At 56.9% G+C, this 26,798-nt stretch overlaps 1 protein-coding gene across 1 annotated transcript in view; it reads left to right on the forward strand.

Annotated features, from left to right (window-relative positions):
* Positions 1-26,798, forward strand: part of Arhgap8 (Rho GTPase activating protein 8) — a 59,893-nt gene that overhangs the window by 32,726 nt on the left and 369 nt on the right. Inside the window, exons 4-10 of the mRNA XM_077109282.1 lie at positions 3,924-4,055; positions 5,260-5,346; positions 8,652-8,750; positions 9,558-9,668; positions 19,111-19,184; positions 23,202-23,279; positions 25,807-25,982. Coding sequence (XP_076965397.1) covers positions 3,924-4,055; positions 5,260-5,346; positions 8,652-8,750; positions 9,558-9,668; positions 19,111-19,184; positions 23,202-23,279; positions 25,807-25,982 — 757 coding nt within the window. The remainder of the gene's footprint in view (positions 1-3,923; positions 4,056-5,259; positions 5,347-8,651; positions 8,751-9,557; positions 9,669-19,110; positions 19,185-23,201; positions 23,280-25,806; positions 25,983-26,798) is intronic.

Genomic DNA, 26,798 nt, shown 5'->3' on the forward strand with positions numbered 1-26,798 from the left:
GGTGACACTGTGAGCTTGGCGACACTGTGAGCTTGGTGACACTGTGGGCTTGGCGACACTGTGGGCTTGGAGACCCTGTGAGCTTGGTGACACTGTGGGCTTGGCGACACTGTGAGCTTGGTGACACTGTGGGCTTGGAGACCCTGTGAGCTTGGTGACACTGTGGGCTTGGTGACACTGTGGGCTTGGTGACACTGTGAGCTTGGTGACACTGTGAGCTTGGCAATACTGTGGGCTTGGCGACACTGTGAGCTTGGTGACACTGTGAGCTTGGTGACACTGTGAGCTTGGCAATACTGTGGGCTTGGCGACACTGTGGGCTTGGAGACCCTGTGAGCTTGGTGACACTGTGAGCTTGGTGACACTGTGAGCTTGGCAATACTGTGGGCTTGGCGACACTGTGGGCTTGGAGACCCTGTGAGCTTGGTGACACTGTGAGCTTGGCAATACTGTGGGCTTGGTGACACTGTGGGCTTGGTGACACTGTGAGCTTGGTGACACTGTGAGCTTGGTGACACTGTGAGCTTGGCAATACTGTGGGCTTGGTGACACTGTGGGCTTGGTGACACTGTGAGCTTGGTGACACTGTGAGCTTGGTGACACTGTGAGCTTGGCAATACTGTGGGCTTGGTGACACTGTGGGCTTGGTGACACTGTGAGCTTGGTGACACTGTGAGCTTGGCAATACTGTGGGCTTGGTGACACTGTGGGCTTGGTGACACTGTGAGCTTGGTGACACTGTGAGCTTGGCAATACTGTGGGCTTGGTGACACTGTGGGCTTGGTGACACTGTGAGCTTGGTGACACTGTGAGCTTGGTGACACTGTGAGCTTGGCAATACTGTGGGCTTGGTGACACTGTGGGCTTGGTGACACTGTGAGCTTGGTGACACTGTGAGCTTGGTGACACTGTGAGCTTGGCAATACTGTGGGCTTGGTGACACTGTGGGCTTGGTGACACTGTGAGCTTGGTGACACTGTGAGCTTGGTGACACTGTGAGCTTGGTGACACTGTGAGCTTGGCAATACTGTGGGCTTGGTGACACTGTGGGCTTGGAGACCCTGTGGGCTTGGTGACACTGTGAGCTTGGCAATACTGTGGGCTTGGTGACACTGTGGGCTTGGTGACACTGTGAGCTTGGTGACACTGTGAGCTTGGTGACACTGTGAGCTTGGCAATACTGTGGGCTTGGTGACACTGTGGGCTTGGTGACACTGTGAGCTTGGTGACACTGTGAGCTTGGCAATACTGTGGGCTTGGTGACACTGTGAGCTTGGTGACACTGTGAGCTTGGTGACACTGTGAGCTTGGCAATACTGTGGGCTTGGTGACACTGTGAGCTTGGCGACACTGTGAGCTTGGTGACACTGTGGGCTTGGCGACACTGTGGGCTTGGAGACCCTGTGAGCTTGGTGACACTGTGGGCTTGGCGACACTGTGAGCTTGGTGACACTGTGGGCTTGGAGACCCTGTGAGCTTGGTGACACTGTGGGCTTGGTGACACTGTGGGCTTGGTGACACTGTGAGCTTGGTGACACTGTGAGCTTGGCAATACTGTGGGCTTGGCGACACTGTGAGCTTGGTGACACTGTGAGCTTGGTGACACTGTGAGCTTGGCAATACTGTGGGCTTGGCGACACTGTGGGCTTGGAGACCCTGTGAGCTTGGTGACACTGTGAGCTTGGTGACACTGTGAGCTTGGCAATACTGTGGGCTTGGCGACACTGTGGGCTTGGAGACCCTGTGAGCTTGGTGACACTGTGAGCTTGGCAATACTGTGGGCTTGGTGACACTGTGGGCTTGGTGACACTGTGAGCTTGGTGACACTGTGAGCTTGGTGACACTGTGAGCTTGGCAATACTGTGGGCTTGGTGACACTGTGGGCTTGGTGACACTGTGAGCTTGGTGACACTGTGAGCTTGGTGACACTGTGAGCTTGGCAATACTGTGGGCTTGGTGACACTGTGGGCTTGGTGACACTGTGAGCTTGGTGACACTGTGAGCTTGGCAATACTGTGGGCTTGGTGACACTGTGGGCTTGGTGACACTGTGAGCTTGGTGACACTGTGAGCTTGGCAATACTGTGGGCTTGGTGACACTGTGGGCTTGGTGACACTGTGAGCTTGGTGACACTGTGAGCTTGGTGACACTGTGAGCTTGGCAATACTGTGGGCTTGGTGACACTGTGGGCTTGGTGACACTGTGAGCTTGGTGACACTGTGAGCTTGGTGACACTGTGAGCTTGGCAATACTGTGGGCTTGGTGACACTGTGGGCTTGGTGACACTGTGAGCTTGGTGACACTGTGAGCTTGGTGACACTGTGAGCTTGGCAATACTGTGGGCTTGGTGACACTGTGGGCTTGGAGACCCTGTGGGCTTGGTGACACTGTGAGCTTGGCAATACTGTGGGCTTGGTGACACTGTGGGCTTGGTGACACTGTGAGCTTGGTGACACTGTGAGCTTGGCAATACTGTGGGCTTGGTGACACTGTGGGCTTGGTGACACTGTGAGCTTGGTGACACTGTGAGCTTGGCAATACTGTGGGCTTGGTGACACTGTGAGCTTGGTGACACTGTGAGCTTGGTGACACTGTGAGCTTGGCAATACTGTGGGCTTGGTGACACTGTGAGCTTGGCGACACTGTGAGCTTGGTGACACTGTGGGCTTGGCGACACTGTGGGCTTGGAGACCCTGTGAGCTTGGTGACACTGTGGGCTTGGCGGCACTGTGAGCTTGGTGACACTGTGGGCTTGGAGACCCTGTGAGCTTGGTGACACTGTGGGCTTGGTGACACTGTGGGCTTGGAGACCCTGTGAGCTTGGTGACACTGTGAGCTTGGCGATACTGTGGGCTTTGTGACTCTGTGGGCTTGGTGACACTGTGGGCTTGGTGACACTGTGGGCTTGGCAACACTGTGAGCTTGGTGACACTGTGGGCTTGGTGACTCTATGAACTTGGCAACACTGTGGGCTTGGCAACCCCATGAGCTTGGTGACCCCGTGAGCTTGGCGTCAGGACTAGCTGCCAAAGTGATGTGGGTGAAGCGAGGTCCCTCGCAGATGGCAGGATGAGGCCTTTCCGCGGTGACCCGAGGACAGTGTTCTCCAGCTACAGCGGGCAGATCGAGGGCCGTGCGGCCCTGACGTGATGGAGGGAGGTCTGGCCAGTGACAGAGGACAGATGCTGGGAGGCTCCTCTGGGGAGACAGTGCTCCGGTGGCCCAGCAGCATGGCGGTGCTGGCGCTGGGAGGGCTGGGGAGCTGGACAGCCACGGCTGGAATCTCAGCCCATCCTCTGTGGCTGCTCTGACAATGACCCCAAACCTGGTGGCATAAGACAGAGCAGTGCTCTCCCAGGGTCCTGGTCCTGTGCAGTCGGGGCTCTGCAGGACCTACTCCCCAGGCTCCCTGCAGCCGTGACTGTCCCTCGCCTCCTCTGCTTCCCGAGCTGTGGACAAGTCCTCCATGGCCTGGTCCCTCACCCTCTCCACGGGGCCTTCTCCCCGCTGAGCCACCCTTCGCGTCCCTCTGTTAAGTGTGTGTGACGGCATCCAGAGTTCGCCCAGCTAACCCAGGACGAGCTCCTCCTCACAAGGCCCTTGACTCAGCCACATCTGCCAAGACCTTTCTTCCAGACGAGTCACATCCCAGGTTCTGGGGATTTGACGGGGATGTGTTGGGGGGGTCATGCTTTGGCCTACCATGTCCACCTATCAGCTGTGTGACCTGGCAAGTGGCTTAACGTCTCTGAGCCTCATCGAGCAGTTGAGGGCTGGGCCCTGGCGTGTGGGATCTCCAGTGGCTCTGGATGTGACCCTGTGTGGCCCGGTGCCGGCTCTGCTGGGTGGCCAGAGAAGCCGACGTGCCCTCCACGTGAGGGCAGGGAGGAGGCCCTCACGTCCATGTCTTGTGTGCTGTCCAGGTACCTGAAGTTCACGCTGGACCAGTACGTGGAGAACGATTACAGCCTCGTCTACTTCCACCACGGCCTCCATAGCGGGAACAAGCCGTCCCTGGGCTGGCTGCAGAGCACCTACAAGGAGTTTGACAGGAAGTGCGTGCCAGCCTCGGGCACTGGGCCGCCACCGTGTGGGCTGAATGCGGGGTCACGGCGTGCAGTGGGATGGGCGGCTGCTGGGTCTGGCTTTGGAAGTGGACAGCTTCCGCCTGGAGGAGGCGGCACAGCCCTGGGCAGTTAGGTCACGTGTCGGTGCCCGGCCGCTGGCTCTGTGCTGCGGGCTGTGACCAGGAACAATTCAAACCAAAAGGTCACGACACTAGATCCAGGTGGAGGCTGCCCGCCCAGCATGGGGGACCGTCCACACTCACACAAAGGCCACTGATAGGTGGCACGTCTGGCTGGGGAGACCTGCTGATCCCGGTCAGCCATCAAGGGCCAGGCCCGGGGCCAGGGCCGGGGCGGGCGGAAGGCCCTGGTCAAGTTCACTGTGTCAGATGGAAGCTGCTGGCCTGTGGGCTTCTGCTCGGGAAGGTGGACGGTCTGGGGCTCAGACCAGGCTCCGCACAAGCAGAAAGCTGGGCCCTAGGGTCAGCACTGTCGGGCCGTGTTCAGTGGTGAGTCCCTGTCCCCACGCTGTGCAGAGGGTGCTCCGGCTCCGTCAGTCGGGTCAGGCGCTGGGGGCTTCCAGCTGCCTCCGCCCACCCTGGCTTTCCTGCCGGCTTCTGGCCTGAGAGCTCCCCACTGCCCCCGAGGGCGGGTGGTAGACCTGGGCCTGGCCGAGGACCCAGAGGTCACTCTAGGCAGGAATGACGTGGGGCACCCTGTGAGCTTGGCGGCCCTGGGGTGCGGGCTTTGACGCCATCCTGGGGCATGCCTTAGGCCGTGAACACCCTGCTGCTCACCCAGACCCAGATGCCCACGGTTGTCCCCGCCATGGTGACCACGCCGTGACCCAAGGGGTCAGCCTCTCACTGTGGGGAGAGCGTGGGGGAGTGAGGGCCGGGGGGGGGGCCTGTGCAAGTTTGATTTTGAGAGCTGTTCCCAAGTCGCCCTCAGGGCCATGCTCCGGGCCCTGGCCACCCTGCAGGGGCAGCGCCTGCAGAGTGACCTCGTCTTGCAAGCGTACCTGTGGGGTGGACGGGGGTCCTGAATCCCCGAGAGTGAACCCCCCGTTTCTGGCTCAGCATTCTTAAATGTTGGGGAGGGAGGCCCGAGCCCCCGCCTGTGGCTCTGCCCCCGGCTTCAGCTGGGAGCGACTCTGAGCCGCAGCCCAAGGGCCCCCTGGTCCCCTCCCCAGGTACAAGAAGAACCTGAAGGCGGTCTACGTGGTGCACCCCACCAACTTCATCAAGGTCCTCTGGAAACTCTTCAAGCCGCTCATCAGGTGGGTGTCACTCCTGGCAAGGACTGGGGGGGTCACCTTCACCGCAGGTCCCACCTGTAGGATGGCCTCGGGTCTGGGCCCACTGCCAGCCCAGGGGTCTGTGCTGAGCCGCAGCATGGCCCAGGGCGTGTGCACGACCCTCTGAGGGCTGTGGACACAGAGAAGCTGTCTTCCTCTCTGTGTGGCCCAGGGCAGAGGGAGCCTGGCTAGGCTCAGAGTCAGCTGAGGGACAGCGCCAGCCCCCGCTCCCCTCCACAGTGGCACCCTGCCAACAGTGCGTGACTTCGGGCGTGACATGTGGCACGGGGAGCGGGTGCTGCTCACTAGTGAAGTGTGGCCAATCCTCGGGGCCCAGGGGGTTTCTTGGGGTTAGTCCCGTAAGCATGGAGTGACCACATGGCCGACTCAGTGACTCAGTTCCTGCGAGGTCAGATGTAGACAGCCCAAGCGGCTGGTGTCCACCACGTGGTGTCCTCAGGTTGCAGATGCAAAGACGTTCTTATCAGATGTTCCAAAAGCTCAGAGGCCACCCCAGGAGCAGGGCAAGGGCCACTCCCTTCTCTGGAGCAGACAGGTTTGGACACTCGGCCTGTGGTCAGCCCCTCCTGCTGGCAGCCGGAGCCAACGGCACAAAGAGCTGGACCTGAGGCCTCAGCCCACCTTGTCCCCGGAGTCTGGACTCTTTCCCACCTGACACTCTCAGTGTGGGTGGCCAGGCTCGGGGCTCTGCCAGGCCACAGCAGCATCTTCTCGCCCCCCAGCTTGGCCCCTGCATCAGGCGCCCACTGCCTGGAGCCACGTGGCGCAGCTGGGCAGGAACACACCCCAGGCCTGGCTTCTGCGGGCCGCTCTGGCCAGGAGGACCCAGGCCAGGAGGGCCCAGGTGTGCCCTAGAGGTTGGGACATGGGCAGAGGAGGAGGAGTGTGTCCTGGAGGGTCAGGGGGACTCGGGAGGGCCTCCCAGGAGCGGCTAAGAGCAGGGTTGCCTCCCAAGGGAGGTCACCCTTCCCCGGCCCTCTCTGGACATGGGGGCACAGATCCCTCGGCCTTCGCTGCCTCCTCGGGGCCCTGACTGCCTTCCCCCAGCTGACCCTCCTGGGTGGCCTGACAGCGTTCCTCCCCCACGGTCATCGTGGTGGGCAGGTGTGGGGCTCTGTGCCCAGGTGGGGAGCCCAGTGGAGCTGGGTGGGCGACTTCCCGTTTCCTCAGCCGATATCCAGGAGGCAACCAGCCTCCAGAGACCTGGGCCCCTGGCCCTGGCACTGCCCCCCAGCGGGTCGTCTCCCCAGGAGCTGAGCCGCTGCATCTCGTCCTGCCCCAAGGGACCTGTGTCTCTGTGTCAGCACACCCAGCCCTGGGGACCCGGCAAGCAGCAGTTCTGGGGCCTGGGATGGTTCTGGAGCCACATTGCCTGGGTCACCTCTGTCCTGCTGGCCACCCACTGCTCTGGATGAGAGATGCAGCCGCTCTGCCTGGGCTTCCCCATGTGGCCAGAAACGCCACTTAAGTCACTCCATTGTTACAACAATGACTTCCTGGGGACCTTTGGAATAGGACTTGCTGGGCCCTAGCAAATGTTCATTGTTAGGGCTAGTATTGTTAGATCTTTTAATTATCCTTTTGTCTTTGATTTAATTACAACATCTCCTGCACCTTATGTGCCTGGCCCCCCAGACATCCTCTGAAGTTAACCATATTTTCCCTATTTCAAAAAGAGAAGGTTGATGCTCAGAGAAGTTGAGCAGCCTACTCTAGGTCACACAGTAAGGGCGGGGGCTGGGATTCCAACTCTAGCCTGGGTCCTTCCACCCCTCATCCTGCCTCAGGAGTCAGGGTTGGGGGCCATGGAGCCAGGACTGGGGTATGCTGCTTGTTGGCTGTGTGTCACTGGGCAGTAATATGACCTCTCTGAGCCCTGGAGTCATTTGAAGGTGGAAGAATTGTATGAATCTGGCAGGAGAACTATGGTCTCCAGCAGGGGCCAGACTGCCCCTGAGTCCTGTGGAGTCTGAGTGGGCAGGTGGCAAGGACACTCCGTGGGACCCTCCACCCCTAGTGCTGGAACCCAGAGAAGCCGTGTCCTTTGTGTGCATTACTCCCAGCAGTTGGTGGCTCTTCAGCCACCTGGCCTTCAGTCCGGGTCCCCAGCCTCCTGCAGAACAGCCTCCTTGAGTTCAGGGCGCCGCCAAGTCACCCTGTAAAACCCACCAGGGGCCAGGGACCCAGCGCTGCTTCTCCCTCCTCCACTAGGGGGAGCCCATGCACACAGATGGGCCTTCCTCTGGTCCCCTGCAGGCGGGACAGGCTCAGGACACCAGCCCAGGCAGCCGCGCTGGGTCAAGTGGTTCACTCCTGCTCTATGTGATTTCCTGCGGTGACCCCCCATTTCCTGGTTGTTTTTGCAGTGGTGAGATTGGGTTATTTTAACTCCCAATGTATACCGCACTGAGAATGCACGGACACTTATTTCAAGGCTTGCAAAGTGTCATAATAGTAACAAATTCGGTCTTGCTGACTCCGTAACTCCCTTCCTGGTTACTGCGATTCCGCCCCCGCATCCGTAGTTGTGCCTCTGGAATATGCACATGGGGGAGGCACTGCTCCAAAAGTACAAGAGAACACCAGCCTGGGTCTCGCAGTCGAGGAACCCGAGCTTCGTTAATGTGATCGTCACGGGGACCGGGCGTCGCCCAGGTGCCTGGCGATGGAAGAGTTTGTGCAAATCACCTCATTCTGTCTCACGGGGCAGGACCCCATCCTCACAGGGCCTGGGCCCCCAGAGGAGGAGCGAGCCGTCCAGATGAGGGACAGGACGGGGTTGCTGGATGCAGCCAGGGCTCCTCCGGCTTTATGGCTGCTACGGCGTCCTGTGTCCCCAGGGACAAATGTGGAGACTGCCATTCGTCCCTGCCCTTGGGGATACTCTTGGCTGCGCTGGCATCCTGGTGGTCCCCAGGGACAAACCTGGAGACTGCTATTCGGCCCCTGTCCTTGGGGACACTCTCAATGGGGAGGTGTCAAATGCAAAGCCGTCCGCCACCCAGGCCCAGCACCCTGGATCCCAGCACCCTGGGATCGTGCGCTAAGCCCGCAGAGCTCCCCGGTCTCCTCCGTCTGTGCAAACTCAGGGTGGATTCAAGTTGGGCACATTTTATTGATGGGCACTGGGATGGGCACTGGGCGCATGGCAGGCCTCAGGAGGGACAGCCTCAGACGTCCCATCTCCAGGAGCTGCCACCTGCCCTCCCCAGGCCCCACAGGGCCTCTCCCTGCCCCCTGACCCCTGCTGTCTTCTGCTTTCCTAGTCACAAGTTTGGGAAAAAGGTCACCTATTGCAGCTCCCTGAGAGAGCTCCGGGAGCACCTCCAGTGTGACCAGCTGCCCATCCCCTCGGAGGTGCTGCGGTGAGTGTGTGCCAGGCTGGGGGCTGGGGGATGGGGATGGGGACTGGGATCTGGGGGCTGGGGGCTGGGGGGCTGGGCACCACTGGGGGCTGGGGATGGGGGACTAGGGGGCTGGGGCTGGGGGATTAGGGGGCTGGGGCTGGGGGACTAGGGGGCTGGGGCTGGGGGACTAGGGAGCTTGGGGCTGGAGCTGGGGCTGGGGGCTGAGGCTGGGGCGAAAGGGTCCTCAGAGGACCATGACTGGACCCTGAGGCCATGGGGACCGTGGTCCACTGTGGGCTTGGGCAAGACCCCAACCCAGGCTGCACTAGGGTCACTGGGGTTGGCTCCCAGGGGTTCCCATTGGGGCAGTTTTGTGGGGGAGACCAGCGTCCCAGCTGCAGCTCTGGGGCCCACCTTGTGGTCTGGGGTGTCCAGGACCATGCAGGCGGCCAGTAGCATCAAAGGCAGGGTCCTGTGGGTCCTCAGGAGATGGGGCTTGGGAGGGTGTGAATCAGGCTCTGGGCAGCCAGGGCCCCCGAAGTGGTCCAGGGACCCTGCAGAAGGACCCAGAGGACACACGAATCCTGCCTTCCAGGCAGGGCTGTGGATCTGGGTTTTACCCCGTCCCCGGTGTGCGCTCTGAGCTCCCGAGTCGGAGACCCTGGTCTGAGGGCAGGACAGGTGTTTGTAGTCCTGATCTGGGCTGTGCCCAGTGGTGACCCGAGGCATGTCACTCGATCGGGTCCCACCCAGCACCCGGAAGTGGCCTCCCGCAGCCATGGGCTGTCCCCTGCCATGTGTGACTTGCCCCTTTTGTGTTCCCAGATATGACGAGAAGCTCTGTGACCTGCACAGGGGGCTGCCGCCTCCTGATACCAAGAAGCCACCACCCCGGCCACCTCTGCCCACCCAGCAGTTCGGTGTGAGTCTGCAATAGTAAGTGAGCCCACGTCCACCTCCCCAGCCCTGGAGGCTCTGGGACCAGGGACCATCCTGGACCCCTGTCTCCGGTGGCTGAGCCCAACCCTGCAGGGCCAGCGCAGCCTGAGGCCACCGCAGAGGGCCTGTGCTCCTGGCTCCTGTGTCTGTGCCCGCGTGTGGGACCCAGCTGCAGGCAGAGCACCAGGGACCTGGGGGCCGCCCAGTGCACCGGGAGGTTCTGGCTCCCTGCCCTCCAGGCCGTGCCGGACCTTGCTCTGTGACTGGCTTTGGCCAATGACATCACAGCAGACTTGGGGGGCCTCAGGAAGGAGTAGTAAGAGCTGGTGCCCCCACTTCTCCCTGCACTCCCCGGGCACCCTGCCCACCTGCGCCACACAGGGCAGGAGTGAGAAATAAGCTGACGGATTGATTAGACTGCCAAGGTCCCCAGTTGTCCCCTCAGCACGGCCTCTCCTCCCGACCAAGACCTTATTAGCCACAACTTGAACTTGCCCCTCATCTCAGCAAGCTTCGTGTTTCTGAAATGAACAGCCTGAGCATGCTGGGATCCTTTTCTTGGCACCGGGATGGAACCCAGGGCACTTACCCCTGAGCCACCCCCCAGCCCTCTTTTGTATTTTATTGAGAGATGGGGTCTTGCTGAGTTGCTTAGGGCCTCGCTAAGTTGCTGAGGCTGCTTTGACCTTGCAATCCTCCTGCCTCAGCCTCCCAAGCTGCTGGGATCACAGGCGAGTGCTACTGCGCGGGGCTTACCATCTGTAACCTTCAGGGACTCCAGGAGCCATTCTGTGCGCCCCCCCCCTGCTGTCCCCAACTTCATCTTTTACATCTGTCTCAGTGGCGCTTCCTCCAGGAAGCCCTTCTGCCCTGGCGTCCTGGCTGCCAGCAGGGCCTCCCATTCCAGCCCCATCCCAGCAGCTGCGGTGCTGAGCCAGCCGGGTCATGAGCTTGTCCCCCCCTCCCACCCGTACCCCTGCTCTGGCCGTGGAAGACGAGGCTGCTCACCCCACAGCTCTGGGGAGGTCGGGTCAGCTACAGGATGGCCACACCAGAGTGCAGTGAGTGTCCTTTTCCGCGTGTCCATCTTGCGTGTTAGAAACTCGTGTGGGATCTGGCCGTTACCTAAAACTCTGAAGCTCCTAGGCCCACGGTGGGCTCGGCGAGTAGGGGGCTTGCTGCCCCGCCCTCCAGGGCTCTGGGGCCAGGCGGGATGGATCTGGCCCTGAGCACCTGCCCTCTTCCCTTGGCCTGAAGCAGCTGTCCTGACGGGGAAAGGGAGTTTGCAGATGAGGTAGGTTAGGGACCTTGGGGCAGGGTATTGTCCTGGGTCACGGGGTCCCCTAGGGACCTCTCAGCTCCTGGAGGCTGCGGGTGGGGAGGGGTGGGCGACAGTGGCCTTCTGTCCTCACTCTGAGAATGGGTCGGCGTGGAGCTGTCACAGCAGGCTCTGCTCTAGCTGCCACCTTGCTGTGCCCTCTCTGACCCCAGGGCCAGTGGGGACTGTTAAAACCAGCTCATGACCAAGCAAAGCCGGGTGCAGCTCCGAGGCAGAGGCCCGGGTCCGGTTCCCAGAACCGAACACACGGAAAAAAACTCAGTTGGTTGTGTCTTCAGGGAATGGGGAGTGACACTGGGCGACTCCGAGAGCCGTCCCGCGCTCCACTTGGAGAGAGAATCCACACGACTGCCTCTTTAAATTAATATTTTATGCTGTTTGGTTGCCAATGAGTGTAATAAAATGGCAATAAACATATTAAATAAAGCACCAGATATGTAATTTGTTTGGACTGGGAATGAATGGAAGTCATTAAAATTCATAACCAGATCCTATTCACAAATGTTAATTTGCTGAGTTAAGTTCAAAAGCGCACAGGAAGCTTCGCCCGGGGACACGCGGCTTCCACTGTGAGGGCCGGGAGGTCCTGGAGGCCTGGCCAGGGCAGCGGGGCTCGCAGGCGGAGGGAGCAGCGCTCTCCCGAGGGGCGGAGGCAGCCGTGGCACCCTCTGGCTTTGGGAGGCCCAGCGACGACAGCCTCTGTCCCCGTTTCTTTCCTGCACCTGGAGGTGAAGCCCTGGCCGGCCGGCCCTGGGGGACCCTGCTGCCCAGGGCTCTGCCCACTCCCAGTCCTTCCCCTCCTCCAGGAAGCCCTCCCAGTAGCTCCACAGACTGGAGGCGAGCTGCCCATGACACTCGTGTGACACTCGTGTGACACACACCCCTGCGTCCTGGGCCAAGCACAGCAGTGTTCAGTGGCTGGGTGAAGACTGACAGTGGGCCCAGGACTGTCCAGCCCAGGGTCATCTTTTTAAGTGCACGATGTATGCTCACAGGCCTGGGCCGCCATCACCGTCATCGATTCCAGAGCATTTTCGTCACCTCGAAAAGGGCCCTGTGTCCTTTAGCCGTCACTCCCTGTCCCTCCCCCAGCCCCTGCCACATTCGGATCCACTTTCTGACTCTGGATTTGCCTGTTCCAGATGTTTCTTATACACAGTCACACAAGCTGGGCACGGGGGCGTGGGTACCTGTGGTCCCAGCTCCAGGGAGGCTGAGGCAGGAGGATCCCTTGAGCCCAGGAGTTCAAGTCCAGCCTAGGCAATGTAGGGAGGCCCCGTCAAAATAAGGATAAACACACACGTGTGGCCATTTGCCCCTGGGCTCTCTTTCCTGGCGGTGTATTTCCAAGGTCTGAACGTGCCGTGCCCCTGGATATGCGGGTGTTTTCAGTGCTGGTGGTGAACAGTGGTTGGTGAATCGCGGTGGTGAACAGTGGGCTGTTTTTGCCTGTTGGTGGTTTTGGATGAGGGGCTCAAGATCCATGCACAGGTCGCCCAGGCACCCAGGAGGGGTGGCGGGGCCTCACAGGATCTGCACTTAACTGCTCCAAAGTGCTGCCCCACCTGGTCCCACCAGCAGTGCCGGGTTCCAGTCTCTCCACAGAGCCCGCCCCTGCCGCCCGCCCTGGCTGAGGCAGCCCCTGAAGCTCCGTCTGGTCCTCTCCTGGCAACCGTGTGGCTCCTCTTTCTCTTGTGCGTAGTGGTCATTTGCATATCTCCATGGAGATGTGTCTATCCATCAAACCCTCTGCCCATTGGCTTGCTCTTTGCCTTTTTCTTGTTACGATAACATTTGTTGTATATATATGGCCTCCAGCTCTGTGTAAGATACAGTTCCCAAGTATTTTCTCCCATTCTGTGGGTTGACTTTATACCTTGTTTTTAAAAAGTTTATCTGTTTATTCTAAATTGTTGTACATGACAGAGAATGCATGTCACTTCACAGTGCTCATACAGAGCACAGTTTTCATGTCTCTCGTTGTTCACGAAGTAGAGTCACACCATTCAAGCTTCATACCTGTACCTGGGGTAGTGATGTCCATCTCATTCCACCGTCTTTCCTACCCCCTGCCCCTCCCTTCCCCTCCCTCCCCTTTGCCCTATCCAGAGTTCTTCCGTTCCCCCCGTGCTCCCCCATCCCCATTATGATCACCATCCACATATCAGAGAAAACATTTGGCCGCTGGTTTTTGGGATTGGCTAACTTCACTTAGCATCATGTTCTCCAACTCCATGCAAATGCCTTGATTTTATTCTCTTTTAATATTCCACTGTGTATATATGCCACAGTTTCTTTATCCATTCATCTACTGAAGGGTATCTAGGTTGGTCCCACAGTTTAGCTACTGTGAATTGTGCTGCTATAAACATGGATGTGGCTGTGTCCCTGTAGTAGGCTGCTTTTAAGTCCTTTGGGTATAAACTGAGGAGTGGGATAGCTGGGTCAAATGGTGGTTCCATTCCCAGTTCTCCAAGGAATCTCCATATTGCTTTCCAGATTGGCTGCACCAATTTGCAGTCCCACCAGCAATGTATGAGTGTGCCTTTTCCCCACATCCTCGCCAACACTTATTGTTGTTTGTACTCTTAACAGCTGCCATTCTGACTGGAGTGAGATGAAACCTTAGAGTGGTTTTGATTTGCATTTCTCTGATTGCTAGAGATGTTGAACATTTTTCATATATTTGTTGATTGATTGTATACCACCTTCTGAGAGGTGTCTGTTCAGGTCCTTGGCCCATTTATTGATTGGTTTATTTGTCTTTTTAGAGTTTAGCTTTTTGAGTTCTTTATATTCCCTAGAGATCAGTGCTCTATCTGAGGTGCCTGTGATAAAGATTTGCTCCCGGGATGTAGGCTCTCTCTTCACCTCACAGATTGTTTCTTTTGCTAAGAAGCTTTTCAGCTTGAATCCATCCCATTGATTGATTCTTGATTTTATTTCTTGTGCTATAGGAGTCTTGTTAAGGAGGTCAGGGCCTAATCCGACATGATGGAGATTTGGGCCTACTTTTTCTTCCGGTAGGCCCAGGGTCTCTGGTCTAATTCCTAGGTCCTTGACGCACTTTGGGTTGAGTTTTGTGCATCGTGACAGAGGGTGGCTTAATTTATTTTGCTGCATATGGACTTCCAGTTTTCCTAGCACCATTGTTGAATAAGCTATCTTTTCTCCAATATATGTTCTGGCACCTTTGTCTAGGATGAGAGAACTGTATTTATGTGGGTTTGTCTCTGTGTCATCTATTCTGTAGCATTGATCTACAAGTCTGTTTCGGTGCCTTTAAAAATATTTGTTATTATTATTATTATTATTATTACTTTTAGTTGTAGGTGGACACAATACATTTATTTATTTATGGTACCAGGGATTAAACTCAGGGGTATTCTGAGCCACATCCCCAGCCCTATTTTGTATATTCTTTAGAGACGGGGGTCTCACTGAGTTGCTTAGGGCCTCACCATTGCTGAGGCGGGCTTTGAACTCTCAATTCTCCTGTCTCAGCCTCCCGAGCCACTGGGATTTCAGACGTGCACCACTGCACCCAGCCCATGCCGATTTTGTTACTATTGCCCTGTAGTATAGTTCAAGGTCTGGTGTAGTGATGCCACCTGCTTCACTCTTCTGCTAAGGATTGCTTTGGCTGTTCTGGGTCTCTTATTTTTCCAGATGAATTTCATGATTGCTTTTTCTATTTCTATGAGGAATGTCATTGGGATTTTGATTGGAATTGCATTAAATCTGTTTAGTGCTTTTGGTAGTATGGTCATTTTGATAATATTAATTCTGCCTATCCAAGAACAAGGGAGATCTTTCCATCTAGAAGATAGAAAAGACTTCTTTAATTTCTTTCTTTACCATTCTGTAGATTTCATTGTAGAGGTCTTTCCACTCTTTTGTTGATTCCCAAGTATTTTATTTTTTGAGGCTATTATAAATGGGGTGGTTTTCCTAGTTTCTCTTTCAGAGGATTTGTCCCTGATGTACAGAAGTGCCTTTGACTTATGGGTGTTGATTTTATATCCTGCTACTTTGCTGAATTCATTTATTGGTTCTAGAAGTTTTCTGGTGGAATTTTTTACATCCTCTAAGTACAGAATCATGTTGTTGGCAAACAATGATAGCTTGAATTCTCCTTTTCCTATCCGTTTCCCTTTAACTTCTTTCATCTATCTAATTGCTCTGGCCAGTGTTTCAAGAACTACAATAAGTAGAAGTGGTGAAAGAGGGCATCCCTGCCTTGTTCCAGTTTTTAGAGGGAATGTTCCAATTTTTCTCCATTTAGAATGATGTTGGCCTGGAGCTTAGCATGAATAGCTTTTGCAATGTTGAGATGTGTTCCTGTTATCCCTAGTTTTTCTAGTACTTTGAACTGAAGGGGTGCTGTATTTTGTCGAATGCTTTCTCTGCATCTATTGAGGTGATCATATGATTCTTTAAGTCTATTGATGTGATGAATGACATTTATTGATTTCTGTATGTTGAACCAACCTTGCATCCCTGGATGGACCCCACTTGATCATGGTGCACTATCTTTTTAATGTGTTTTTGTATGCGATTGGCCTGGATTTTATTGAGAATTTTTGCATCTATGTTCATTAGAGATATGGGTCTGAAGTTTTCTTTCTTTGATGTGTCTTTATCTGGTTTTGGAATAAGTGATATTGGCCTCAGAGAATGAGTTTGGAAGTGTTCTCTCTTTTTCTATTTCATGGAATAATTTGAGGAGTATTGGTGTTAGTTCTTTGAAGGTCTTGTGGAACTCGGCTGTGTATCCATCTGGTCCTGGGCTTTTCTTGGTTGGTAGCTTCTGATGGTGTCTTCTATTTCCTTGTTTGAAATTGATCTGTTTGACTTGTGTATATCATCCTGATTCTGTTTGGGCAAATCATATGAGTCTAGATATTTGTCAATGTTTTCGATATTTTCTATAAAGGAGTACAAATTTTCCAAATAACTTCTAATTATCTTCTTCTGTATTTCTGTATTTCTGTAGTGTCTGTCATAATATTTCCTTTTCATCACGTATGTTAGTAATTTGAGTTTTCTCTCTCCTTCTCTTTGTTAGCATGGCTAAGGGTTTGTCAATTTTATTTATTTATTGAAAGAACCAACTTTTTATATTGTCATTTTTTTCAATTGCTTCATTTGTTTCAATTTCATTGATTTCAGCTCTGATTTCAATTATTTCCTGTCTTCTACTGCTTTGGAGTAGGGCTTTTTTCTTTTTTTAGGGCTTTGAGATGTAATGTTAAGTCATTTATTTCTTGAATTTTTCTTCTTTTAAGGGATGGACTCCATGCAATGAACTTTCCTCTTAGAACTGCTTCATAGTGTCCCAGAGGTTTTGATATGTTATATCAGGGTTCTCATTTACCTCTGAGAATTTTTTATCTCCTTTTTGATGTCTTTTACAACTCATTGTTCATTCAATAGCATATTATTTAGTCTCCAGGTGTTGGAGAAGCTTCTATTTTTTATTTTATCATTGATTTCAAATTTCATTTCATTATGATCTGATAGAATGCAGGGTATGTCTCTACTTTTTTATATTTAGTAAGAGTTGTTTTGTGGCATAATATATAGTCTATTTTAGAGAAGGATCCATGTGCTGCTGAGAAGAAAGTGTATTCACTCGTTGAAGGATGAAATACTTTAAATATTCTATATAAGTCTAAGTTGTTGATTGTATTATTGAGATCTATAGTTTTTTTTATTTAGTTTTTTGTTTGGAAGATGTATCCAATGGTGAAAGAGGTGTGTTAAAGTCACCCAGAATTATTGTGTTGTGGTCTATTTGACTCTTGAACTTGAGAAGAGTTTGTTTGATGAATGTAGATGCTCCATTGTTTGGGGCATGTATATTTATAATTGTTATGTCTTGTTGATGATGGTTCCCTTTTGATTAACTTTGGCTTGAAGTCTACTTTATTTGATAGAAGGATGGAAACCCCTGCTTGTTTACGCAAACCATGTAAGTGGTATATTTTATCCCAACCTTTCACCTCAGTCTGTGGATGTCTTTTCCTATGAGATGAGTCTCTTGGAGGCAGCATATTCTTGGGTCTTTTTTTTTTTGTAACCCAATCTACCAGTCTGTGTCTTTTGATTGGTGAGTTTATGCCATTAGCATTCAGGGTTATTATTGAGACATGATTTGTATTTCCAGTCATTTTTGTCTGATTTTGGTATTTAACTTGAGTTGGTTTCTCCTTGGACTAGTATTTCCTTTAGTGATACCTCCCTTTGCTGATTTTCACTGTTGTTTTTTGTTTCCTCCTCATGGAATATTTTGCTGAGGATGTTCTGTAGTGCAGGCTTCCTAGTGTTAAATTCTTTTAACTTTAGTTTATCATGGAAAGTTTTTATTTCATCATCAAATCTAAAGTCTAATTTTTCTGGATAGCAGATTCCTAGTTCACATCCATTTTTTTTCAGAACTTGGTACATATTGTTCCAGGACCTTCCAGCATTAAAGGTTTGGGTTGAGAAATCTTCAGATATCCTAATTGGTTTCCCCCTATAATAACCTGATTCCTTTCTCCGGTGGCTTTTAAAATTCTCTCCTCATTCTGTGCATTAGGCATTTTCATTATAAGGTGCCTTGGTGTGGATCTGTTGTGATTTTGTACATTTGGTGTCCTGTAAGCCTCTTGGAATTGATTTTCCAATTCATGCTTCCTGTTTGGAAAATTTTCTGATGTTATTTCATTAAATAGATTGTTCATTCATTTGGTTTGGAATTCTGTGCCTTCCTCCATCCCAGTAATTCTTAAATCTGGTCTTTCTATGTTATCCTATAATTCTTGAATGTTCTGCTCATGGTTTCTACCATTTTCACTGTGTGGTCAAGATTCTTTTCAAGATTATACATTTTGCCTTCCTTGTCCGAGGTCCTGTCTTCCATGTGATCTAATCTGTTGGTGGTGCTTTCTATTGAGTTTTTAATTTGGTTTATTGTTTCTTTCATTTTAAGGATTTCTTTTTTTTTTTTTTTCAGAAGCTCTGTCTCTTTATTGAAGTGATCTTTTGCTGCCTATATTTGCTTATGTAGCTAGCTCTTTATCGAAATGATCTTTTGCTGCCTGTACTTGCTCTCTTATATCCTTTAATTTACAGAGCATTTTAATCATGTGCATCTGAACTCCTTCTCTGTCCGTCCTTCTGCGGTGTTGGCCAGGGATTCCAATAATGTGGCATCTTGGTTTGTTGGGGGCACTTTCTTCCCTTGTTTTTTCCTGTGTCTTCCTCCTAGCTCTGGGATCAGAGGTGTTCCAGTGTTTACCCTATAGGCTTACAGTGTCCCTGCAGGGTTCCAGTTGCTCTCCTTTAAGGGGGAGAACAATGTGAACAGATCCTATTAGAAACAATATACAGCCTTAAACCAAAGAGCTGCTATTAAGACATTTACGGTTTTCTCACAATATACAGAAGTGGTGAGTTCAACTATTACCTACAACATGGACAGCAGGTCTGCAAAAGGATCCGTAGTTTCTGATGGTGGACAAAGAGCCAGGGGTGAGGTGTAGGATGAGATGTTGAGGGGAGGAGGTGAGGATTCAGAGTTACTAGATCTTAGGAAGATGAAAGAGGAATCTAAAGAAGTTGGTTAGTAGCAGGAGAAAAGAGAGAAAGTGATTTGGGGAGACAAGTAAGTGGGAAGACAACAGAGTATAACAAACAAACATAAAAATTAGGAAAAATAGAAAGTGTAAAAATAGGAGATAAACGAACATACACACCACTGTGGTATACTATTCAGACGTCCCAGTCCTCAGTAGCCTAATCCATGGAAAGTACCTGGTTCCACAAATGTAGGGGATGTGAGGGTGGGAGAAGAGAGGGGGAAAATCTCCAAGGAAGATAGAGGGTTGTTTTTGTTGGGGGCCGACCACACCCCATCTTCCTGACCAGTGCAGGGACGGGACCCTGACCCTTCATTGGTTTGGTCCCTCTTTCTCCCCTGCCTGACCCCTGGGGCGGAGCTCCTCTGCCCCAGGGCCTGGGGAACCTGGGAGTGCTGGGCAGGGAGGCCAGAGCCTGGTCCCCCATGTCGCCTGCTGAGCTCCGTGTGAACTGCTGCTTCTGTTCCCTCCTCAGCCTCAAAGACAAGAATCAAGGAGCACTCATCCCCCCGGTGCTGCGGCTCACGGTGACCTACCTGCGGGAGAAAGGTGAGAGCCAGCCGTCCAGCCAGGGCACGCGAGCAGCTGGTCCCCGCCCAGGGGGTCAGTGTCCATCCTGAGCATCCCACAGGCCAGGGGCTGGAGGAGCTGGAACCAAGCAGGGGGTGGCCGGGAACAGAAGGGCACAGGCACAGGGGCTCCTGGCGTGGCCTGAGAGGCTGGCTTCCAGTCCCCACTCCCGTGTTAGCTGTGTGACCCTAAGCCAGTGGCTCACCATCTCTGGGCCTCAGTACCCTCGCCTGTCCATGGGGTTAATAGGTCCTGCCTCAAAGGCCCACAGTGAAGCTTGGCTGAGAAGATGCGTGTGAGGCTGTCCAGCACTGGCCTGCAGGACCCCCGCCCCAGCTAGGGCTGCCTGGACTCCTTGTTTGCAGGCGCCCTTGACAGGGTAGGTGTGGCTAGGACCTGGACCTGGAGAGCCTGGTGGCCCCCTGGGTTGCTAAGGCCAGGTCTCAGATCTCCGGGGAAGGCGCAGCGCGGCTGCAGGTGCAGGTCACGGGCAGGGCCCAAGGTCTGCAGCCAGGATCCACGCAGCTCAGGGTGGCCTCTGGCTGGAAACGGCAACCACAGCTGCAGGGTCTGCAGGTTGTGACGCCTGGGGTGGCGTGTCCTTGTCACAGAAGGTCCACGAGCAGCCACCCTTGAGCGGGAGCTCTGACCACCATCAGGGGCTGGCTCTACTTTCAGGTGGCCTCTGTCTCGCTGACCAGGGGTGGTCAGTGTGCACTTTGTGAAAGGCCAAGGTTCGTCGTTGGAGATGAGAATGCACACACACACAGACAGCAGTGACAAAGATGAAGCACTTTACTGCAAGCTGGTTCTAGCTTATATAGAAAGTGAGAGTCGGTTATCTTAAACCAGGAAGCTCCCTGGGCCAATCATAGTAAAGGTCAGGTCATCACCTACTGTGCACGCACATCCGCCCTGCGTAAGATTCATGGGGGGCACGAACTGTCCACGTGTACGGAAGACGGGAGGGCCAATTAGAAGGTTTTCGAAACAACTTGTTATCCGCCCACAGGCAACTTGCCCGTCGTCATGTTGCATCAGGGGCTCCTTATCTGAAAGGCCCGGGGAGTTCAAGCTGCCCAATGGTAATTTGCCCACCACCATGTTTGAAAGGCCCGGGAGTTCTCAGGGAGACTCCCAACACTTTGGACACAGACTGAGAGGGCCTCCCTGCTCCTTCCTCCCTCCCCATTTCCTCCCTCCCCCCTTCCTCCCTCCCTTCTCCCTCCCCCCTTCCTCCCTCCCTTCTCCCTCCCCCTTCCTCCCTCCCTTCCTCCTCCCCCCTCCCTCCCTCCCTTCTCCCTCCCCACTTCCTCCCTCCCTTCTCCCTCCCCACTTCCTCCCTCCCCCTTCCTCCCTCCCTTCTCCCTCCCCCCTTCCTCCCTCCCTTCTCCCTCCCCCTTTCCTCCCTCCCTTCTCCCTCCCCCCTTCCTCCCTCCCTTCTCCCTCCCTCCCTCATTATCGGTTCAATTCCTTTATTATTAGAAGCAGCCCAGGCAGGAGCTCACCTGTGTTGGGTGGGTGTGGCCTCCCAGGTCCCCTCTTCCAGGCCCCGGTGGCCCTGGTGACCACATATGGGCCCTGCCTTTTGGGGACTGTGGGTCCTGAGTCTGCACTGTGCCTTGCTCTGCATGGCTGCCCTGGAACAACCACTGTGTCACCAGCACAGAATGAAGCTGGCCACAGTCGCCTGGAGACCCAGGCCCTGCCCCTCGGTGGAGGGGTCACTGTGCCGGTCCCCATGCTGCAGGACAGGTGGCCACAGACACAGTGACTTAGAACAGCTCGGCTGATCGTCCAAGGTCTGGAGAGCAGAGCTCTGGGCCAGGGGGCCTGTGGGAGCCTCGGGCTGCGCTCGGGCTCTGGCTGAGCGCCCCCTGAGTCTGGGGGAAGCCCGTACACGCGGCTTCCAGGTCTCGGGTCCTGTGCTGTGGTGCCGTGTGCATAAGTGGCCAGAGCCGGCTGCACACGGGCCGTGACTCAGGTCAGCAGTGGCTGCGATGGGAGCCACCCTGGTGAGCAAGGGGCACCCCAAGGAGGCCGGCCGAGGAGACGTCCCCAGGTGAAACCCAGGCGTACACATCAGGCATTCCGAAGCAGTGGTCCTCGGCCCCAAGGGTGGACCACTGTGGTGTCCTTGCAGCGGAGCTTTTAGTATGAGGTCACATGGCCGCTGGTCTGGTGGCCTGGCTGTCCTGTGCTGCCTGGCGCGTGTGAGAGCCCCTCTTTCGCAGCCTTGGGACTTCACTGGCTGCTTTGCTCAAGCGGACATGAGCCACTCGGCTTCCACCTGGCCGACTTTCACAGGCTAAGGTGGCTGCGGCCTTGCTGGCCGCCCGCCAGGGGCCTCCCCAGCTGCTGAGGCCACCAGCTTTCCTTCCAGGTGGCCCCTCCACCTACAGGAAGAGTCCCTGAAGCCAGAGCAGCGCAAATGGGGTCGGCGTGACCTCTCCAGCCACGGGTGGGCCCCACCACCTGCCCCGTCCCTCCTCCTGCCTCCAGTGTCACTTCAGCCGTGACCCGCGGGAGCCCCAGCAGGACCAGTCCCACACAGAACGCGATTGTCCTGAGGCCTTGTCCTGGGCGCTGCATTTCACAGGTTCACCCAACGGTGGTGCCCACACGGCTGGACGCCGCACCAGCCCCTGGCCCTGTGCCCTCCTGGCCGTGCAGCGTGGGTCCCCTCTCTGCAGGCCAGCTTGGCCGTCTCTGGAGAACCCCCTCCCACGGGAGGTGCCTGCAGAGTCCGTTCTGGCTGCACGCCAGGTCCTGGGGCCTGCACTGGGGGGACAGATGGGCAGCTGTGGTGACACCGCTGTGCCCGAGCCCTGGCGTGGCCCTCCGTGGGACAGTGGGCAGTGGGCCTTCCTGCCTGCACCCCAGCCGGCCCACCTCCCTGCTTTCTCTGCCTGTTGACGTAAGGTCCATCTTTGGGGCCCGTGTCACCCGTCCCTCCCGGGCAGAGCTGTCCGCGCCCCTGACACCCATGACTCTGGCTGCCCGCCTCCCACCAGCACTGGGACCGCCCGATGCGTGTGCAGTCCCCGAGCACCTGGGGGAGGAGCCCGGGTGTCCGTGAGGTGGCAGCTGGCCTGAGCTCTGGAGGACGGACGGGGTGGCGGCCGGCTGGGGCAGGGGCGCTGCCCAGCGAGGGGTGCCGAGGCCGCGCCCGCAGCATGAAGGTGGGGTGGTGGGGAGTCAGGCGTGGCTCTCAGCTGCTGCCGGGCGCCTTCTGGGTGCTGTGTCCCCTGCTGGGAAGGCTTCCCAGTGGCAGGCTGGGGCAGGGCCCGGTCACCCGGCTGGTGATGTCGGTGGCAGGAGGCTCACCCCCCGACCTTGCCACTGGTTTCAGGAGCCCTTGGTTCCATGGAGCCCGTGGCCGTCTGTCCACCCCATCGGCACTGGCTGGGAGCTCTCGGAAGTGTTGTGTGTCCACAGCGTCCCGCGTGGCTCCGGCAGCAGTGGCCTGAGGGGACACTTCATATGTAGCTCATGCAATTGAGCGGCTGGGCTTTTTATTTTGTTCAGTTTTAACTGATGAATTCATACTTCGATCACTGTGGGCAGCTAGGGCCTGGACCTCAGGGGAAGCTGCTTGTTCCAGGTCTCCCAGGAGCCAGGCATATGCCAGGCATGACCGGTCCTCTCTGCAGCCCTGGGGGCAGGACCTTGGGGCCTTGCCCTACTGGCCAACAGGTCCGTGGAGGCTCAGAGAGGCTGAGCGCATTCTCCAGGGTCACACAGCTGGTAGGAGGCAGAGCTGGATGGGAACCGAGGTCTGTCTGACTTCAGCATCTGTCCCTTTCTGTCCCTTGCCAGGGCCATAGAGGGAGAAAAGTGGGAGCTTGGGATATCGAAAACAATTAAGAGGGATAAGTGAAATCACAGGAGGGTTAGTGGGCTGGAGCATCCCCTGCCAGGCACAGGCAGGCAAGGCCATGGGAGGGGGGTCCCAGAAACGTCCAGAAACCCAGGTCCTGGCTCTTCTCCCTGCAGGGCTGCGCACCGAGGGCCTGTTCCGGAGGTCAGCCAGTGCCCAGACCGTCCGCCAGGTCCAGAGGCTCTGTGACCAAGGTGAGCGCCCCACCCGCCCACAGCCCTGGGCCCCAGAGCCAGGGACCCAGCGGACCCCAGCGAGAGCCCAGGGCCAGGAGCAGCCAGTGTGGGGCCCTGGGCAGACCCACCGTCTGGCCTTGGGGCTTCTCCAGTCAGGCCAGGTGGACGCAGGCTCAGCGGACATCCAAGGGGCAGGGGATATTCTCTGGGGTCTGCACTAGCAGTCCCCCAGCCAGCCCAGCCCTGCGGGACACCTGCCCTCTGTCCCGCCGACTCCCCGCGTCCAGCCCACACGCGCTCATGAGCACCAGGCCCACGGGTGCGGAGCTTGGGCACCAGTCTTCCTGTCCGGCCCGTGTGCTGCCATGTCACCCAGCTGGGCCAGGGCCCTGACCCCAGGGAGCTGCGTCCTAGCCAGGGGCAAAACCTCGCCCCAGGAAGACACCCCCACCAGGAAGACAGGTCCCCCCAGGAAGACAGCCCCCTCAGGAAAACAGCCCCCCATACCCCCCAGGAAGACAGGCCCTCCAGGAAGACAGGTCCCCCTCCAGGAAGATAGCCCCCCCGAGGAAGACAGGCCCCCCAGGAAGACAGCTCCCCATGCCTCCCCAGGAAGAGAGCCCCCCAGAAAGACAGCCCCCTCAGGAAAACAGCCCCCCCATACCCCCCAGGAAGACAGGCCCCCTCAGGAAGACAGCCCCCCCAGGAAGACAGGCCCCCCAGGAAGACAGCTCCCCATGCCTCCCCAGGAAGAGAGCCCCCCAGAAAGACAGCCCCCTCAGGAAAACAACCCCCCATACCCCCCAGGAAGACAGCCCCCCCAGGAAGACAGGTCCACCCAGGAAGACAGGCCCCTCAGGAAAACAGCCCCCCATGCCCCCCCAGGAAGACAGCCCCCCAGGAAGACAGGCCCCCCCAGGAAGACAGCCCCCCCAGGAAGACAGGCCCCCAGGCCCAACCCCCCAGGAAGACAGCCCCCTCAGGAAAACAGGCCCCCATACCTCTCAGGAAGACAGCCCCCCTAGGAAGAGAGCCCCCCCAGGAAGACAGCCCCCCCCAGGAAGACAGTTCCCCCCCCAGGAAGACAGGTCCACCCAGGAAGACAGCCCCCCCCAGGAAGACAGGCGCCCCCAGGAAGACAGCCCCCCCCAGGGAAGACAGCCCCCCCCAGGAAGACAGGTCCACCCAGGAAGACAGCCCCCCCCAGGAAGACAGGTCCACCCAGGAAGGCAGCCCCCCAGAAAGACAGCCCCCCCAGGAAGACAGGTCCACCCAGGAAGACAGGCCCCTCAGGAAAACAGCCCCCCATGCCCCCCCAGGAAGACAGCCCCCCAGGAAGACAGGCCCCCAGGAAGACAGGCCCCAGGAAGACAGGCCCCCAGGCCCAACTCCCCAAGAAGACAGCCCCCTCAGGAAAACAGGCCCCCCATTCCCCCAGGAAGACAGCCCCCCCAGGCCCAGCCCCCCAGGAAGACAGCCCCCCAGGGAGAGGGCCCCCCATGCCCAGCCCCCCAGGCAGACAGCCCCCCCAGGCAGATAGCCCCCCAGGAAGACAGCCCCCCCAGGAAGACAGCCCCCCAGGCCCAGCCCCCCAGGAAGACAGCCCCCTCAGGAAGACAGCCCCCCCAGGAAGACAGGCCCCCCAAGCCTAGCCCCCCAGGAAGATAGCTCCCCCAGGAAGACAGCTCCCCAGGCCTAGCCCCCCAAGAAGACAGTCTCTTGGGAAGACAGCCCCCCAGGCCCAGCCCCACAGCAAGCCCCCCAGGAAGAGAGCCCCCCCAGCCCCAGTCCCCCAGGAAGACAGTCCCTTGGGAAGACAGGCCCCCCAGGCCCAGCACCCCCAGGAAGACGGCCCCCAGGAAGACAGCCCCCCAGGCCCAACCCCACAGGAAACCCCCCAGGAAGACAGGCCCCCAAGGCCCAGCCCTATAGGAAGACAGCCCCCCAGGAAGACAGCCCCCCAGTCAGATAGCCCCCCCAGGAAGACAGGCCCCCCAAGCCTAGCCCCCCAGGAAGATAGCCCCCCAGGAAGACAGCCCCCCAGGCCCAGCCCCCCAAGAAGACAGGCTTCCCAGGAAGACAGCCCCCCAGGCCCAGCTCCCTCAGGAAGACACCCCCCCAGGAAGAGGGTCCCCCAGTCCCAGTCCCCCAGGCCCAGCCCCCCAGGCAGACAGCCCCCCGTGGAAGACAGCCCCCCCAGGAAGACAGTCCCCCCAGGCCCAGCCCTCCAGGAAGATTGCCCCCCCAGGAAGACAGTCCCCCCAGGCCCAGCCCTCCAGGAAGATTGCCCCCCCAGGAAGACAGCCCCCCAAGGAAGATTGCCCCCCCCAGGAAGACAGTCCCCCAGGAAGACAGCCCCCCAGGCCCAGCCGCCCCAGAGCTGGTGGGAAGAGCACCCGCCTCCGGGCGGGGCGGGGGGGGGGAACAGAGCTGTCCCCAGGCCTGTGGCCACCATCTTGCCCTGGGTCACACCATGTCACAGCCGCCATCTCTAGGTGCCATTGCTAGGCGGCAGGAGGAGCTCACTGTGCCGTGTGTCCTGCAGGGAAGCCCGTGAACTTTGATGACTATGGGGACATCCACGTCCCTGCCGTGGTCCTGAAGACCTTCCTGCGGGAGCTGCCCCAGCCACTGCTGACCTTCGCGGCCTACGAGCAGATCCTCGGGATCACCAGTACGTACGGCAGGGGCTGTGGGTCCTCGGAGGCCACCTACTGCCAGGTCAGGCCCTGGCACGGCTGGGGTGGCACCACGGGCAGAGTCAGGACAGCAAGCCCTGTGGCCATGCGGCACAGAAGGGACCTGTAGGGCTTCCCCACCATGCAGTGAGGTCTGGACCCCGCTGACCTCAGCCAGGCCACACTGTCACGGTGGGGCAGTGCCTCGGGGGGCATCCTGCCACAGGTGGCAGAAGACATCTCTGGATTTGGGCGTATTGTCCTGGTCAGGGCCCCGCTGTGCCCAGCCCATGCTGACCCCCAGGAGTCCCAGCCCCTCAGCTCTCCCCTCTGGAGCGGGGTCCCCGGGTCCCTCGCTGTGTTAGTGCCTTGAGCTGCGGTGCAGGGCGAGATCCCGTAGCGCTCTGGGACCCGCCACAGCTCGGGCTGGTGCCCGGGGCTCCATGGCGGGCTCAGGAACGCCAGGCTTGCCCAGGAGGGCAGCACCTGGGAAGGACCAGCAGCCCCGGGTCTTCGCCATCTTTCTTCCTCTGGGAGCCCCGGGGTGCAGAGGGGCCAGGTTTGGAGCCGACTGTAGGATAGCGTGGTGAAGGTGTCCCTTCCCCTGAATCAGTGCTTCTGGCCCTTGTCCTGGGAGGTGACCTCTACGCTTTGGAGTTTCCTGGGGACTGGAGTATCTTGTTACTCATGGGGCCTGTGGGTTGGGGTGACCCAGGCTGGGGCTGGGTCTTCCAGAAAGGCCGGCGCGTGGTCGCAGGGTTGGGCTTTCAGCCGTGGGCTGCAGCCCAGCTCCTGAGGGCAGGCAGCTGGAGACTGGGTCTAGTCACAGGGCCACCCTTGAGGGCACAGCACCCCAAGC

Source organism: Callospermophilus lateralis, chromosome 4 (genome assembly GCF_048772815.1).
Source record: "Callospermophilus lateralis isolate mCalLat2 chromosome 4, mCalLat2.hap1, whole genome shotgun sequence".
NCBI lineage: Eukaryota > Metazoa > Chordata > Mammalia > Rodentia > Sciuridae > Callospermophilus > Callospermophilus lateralis.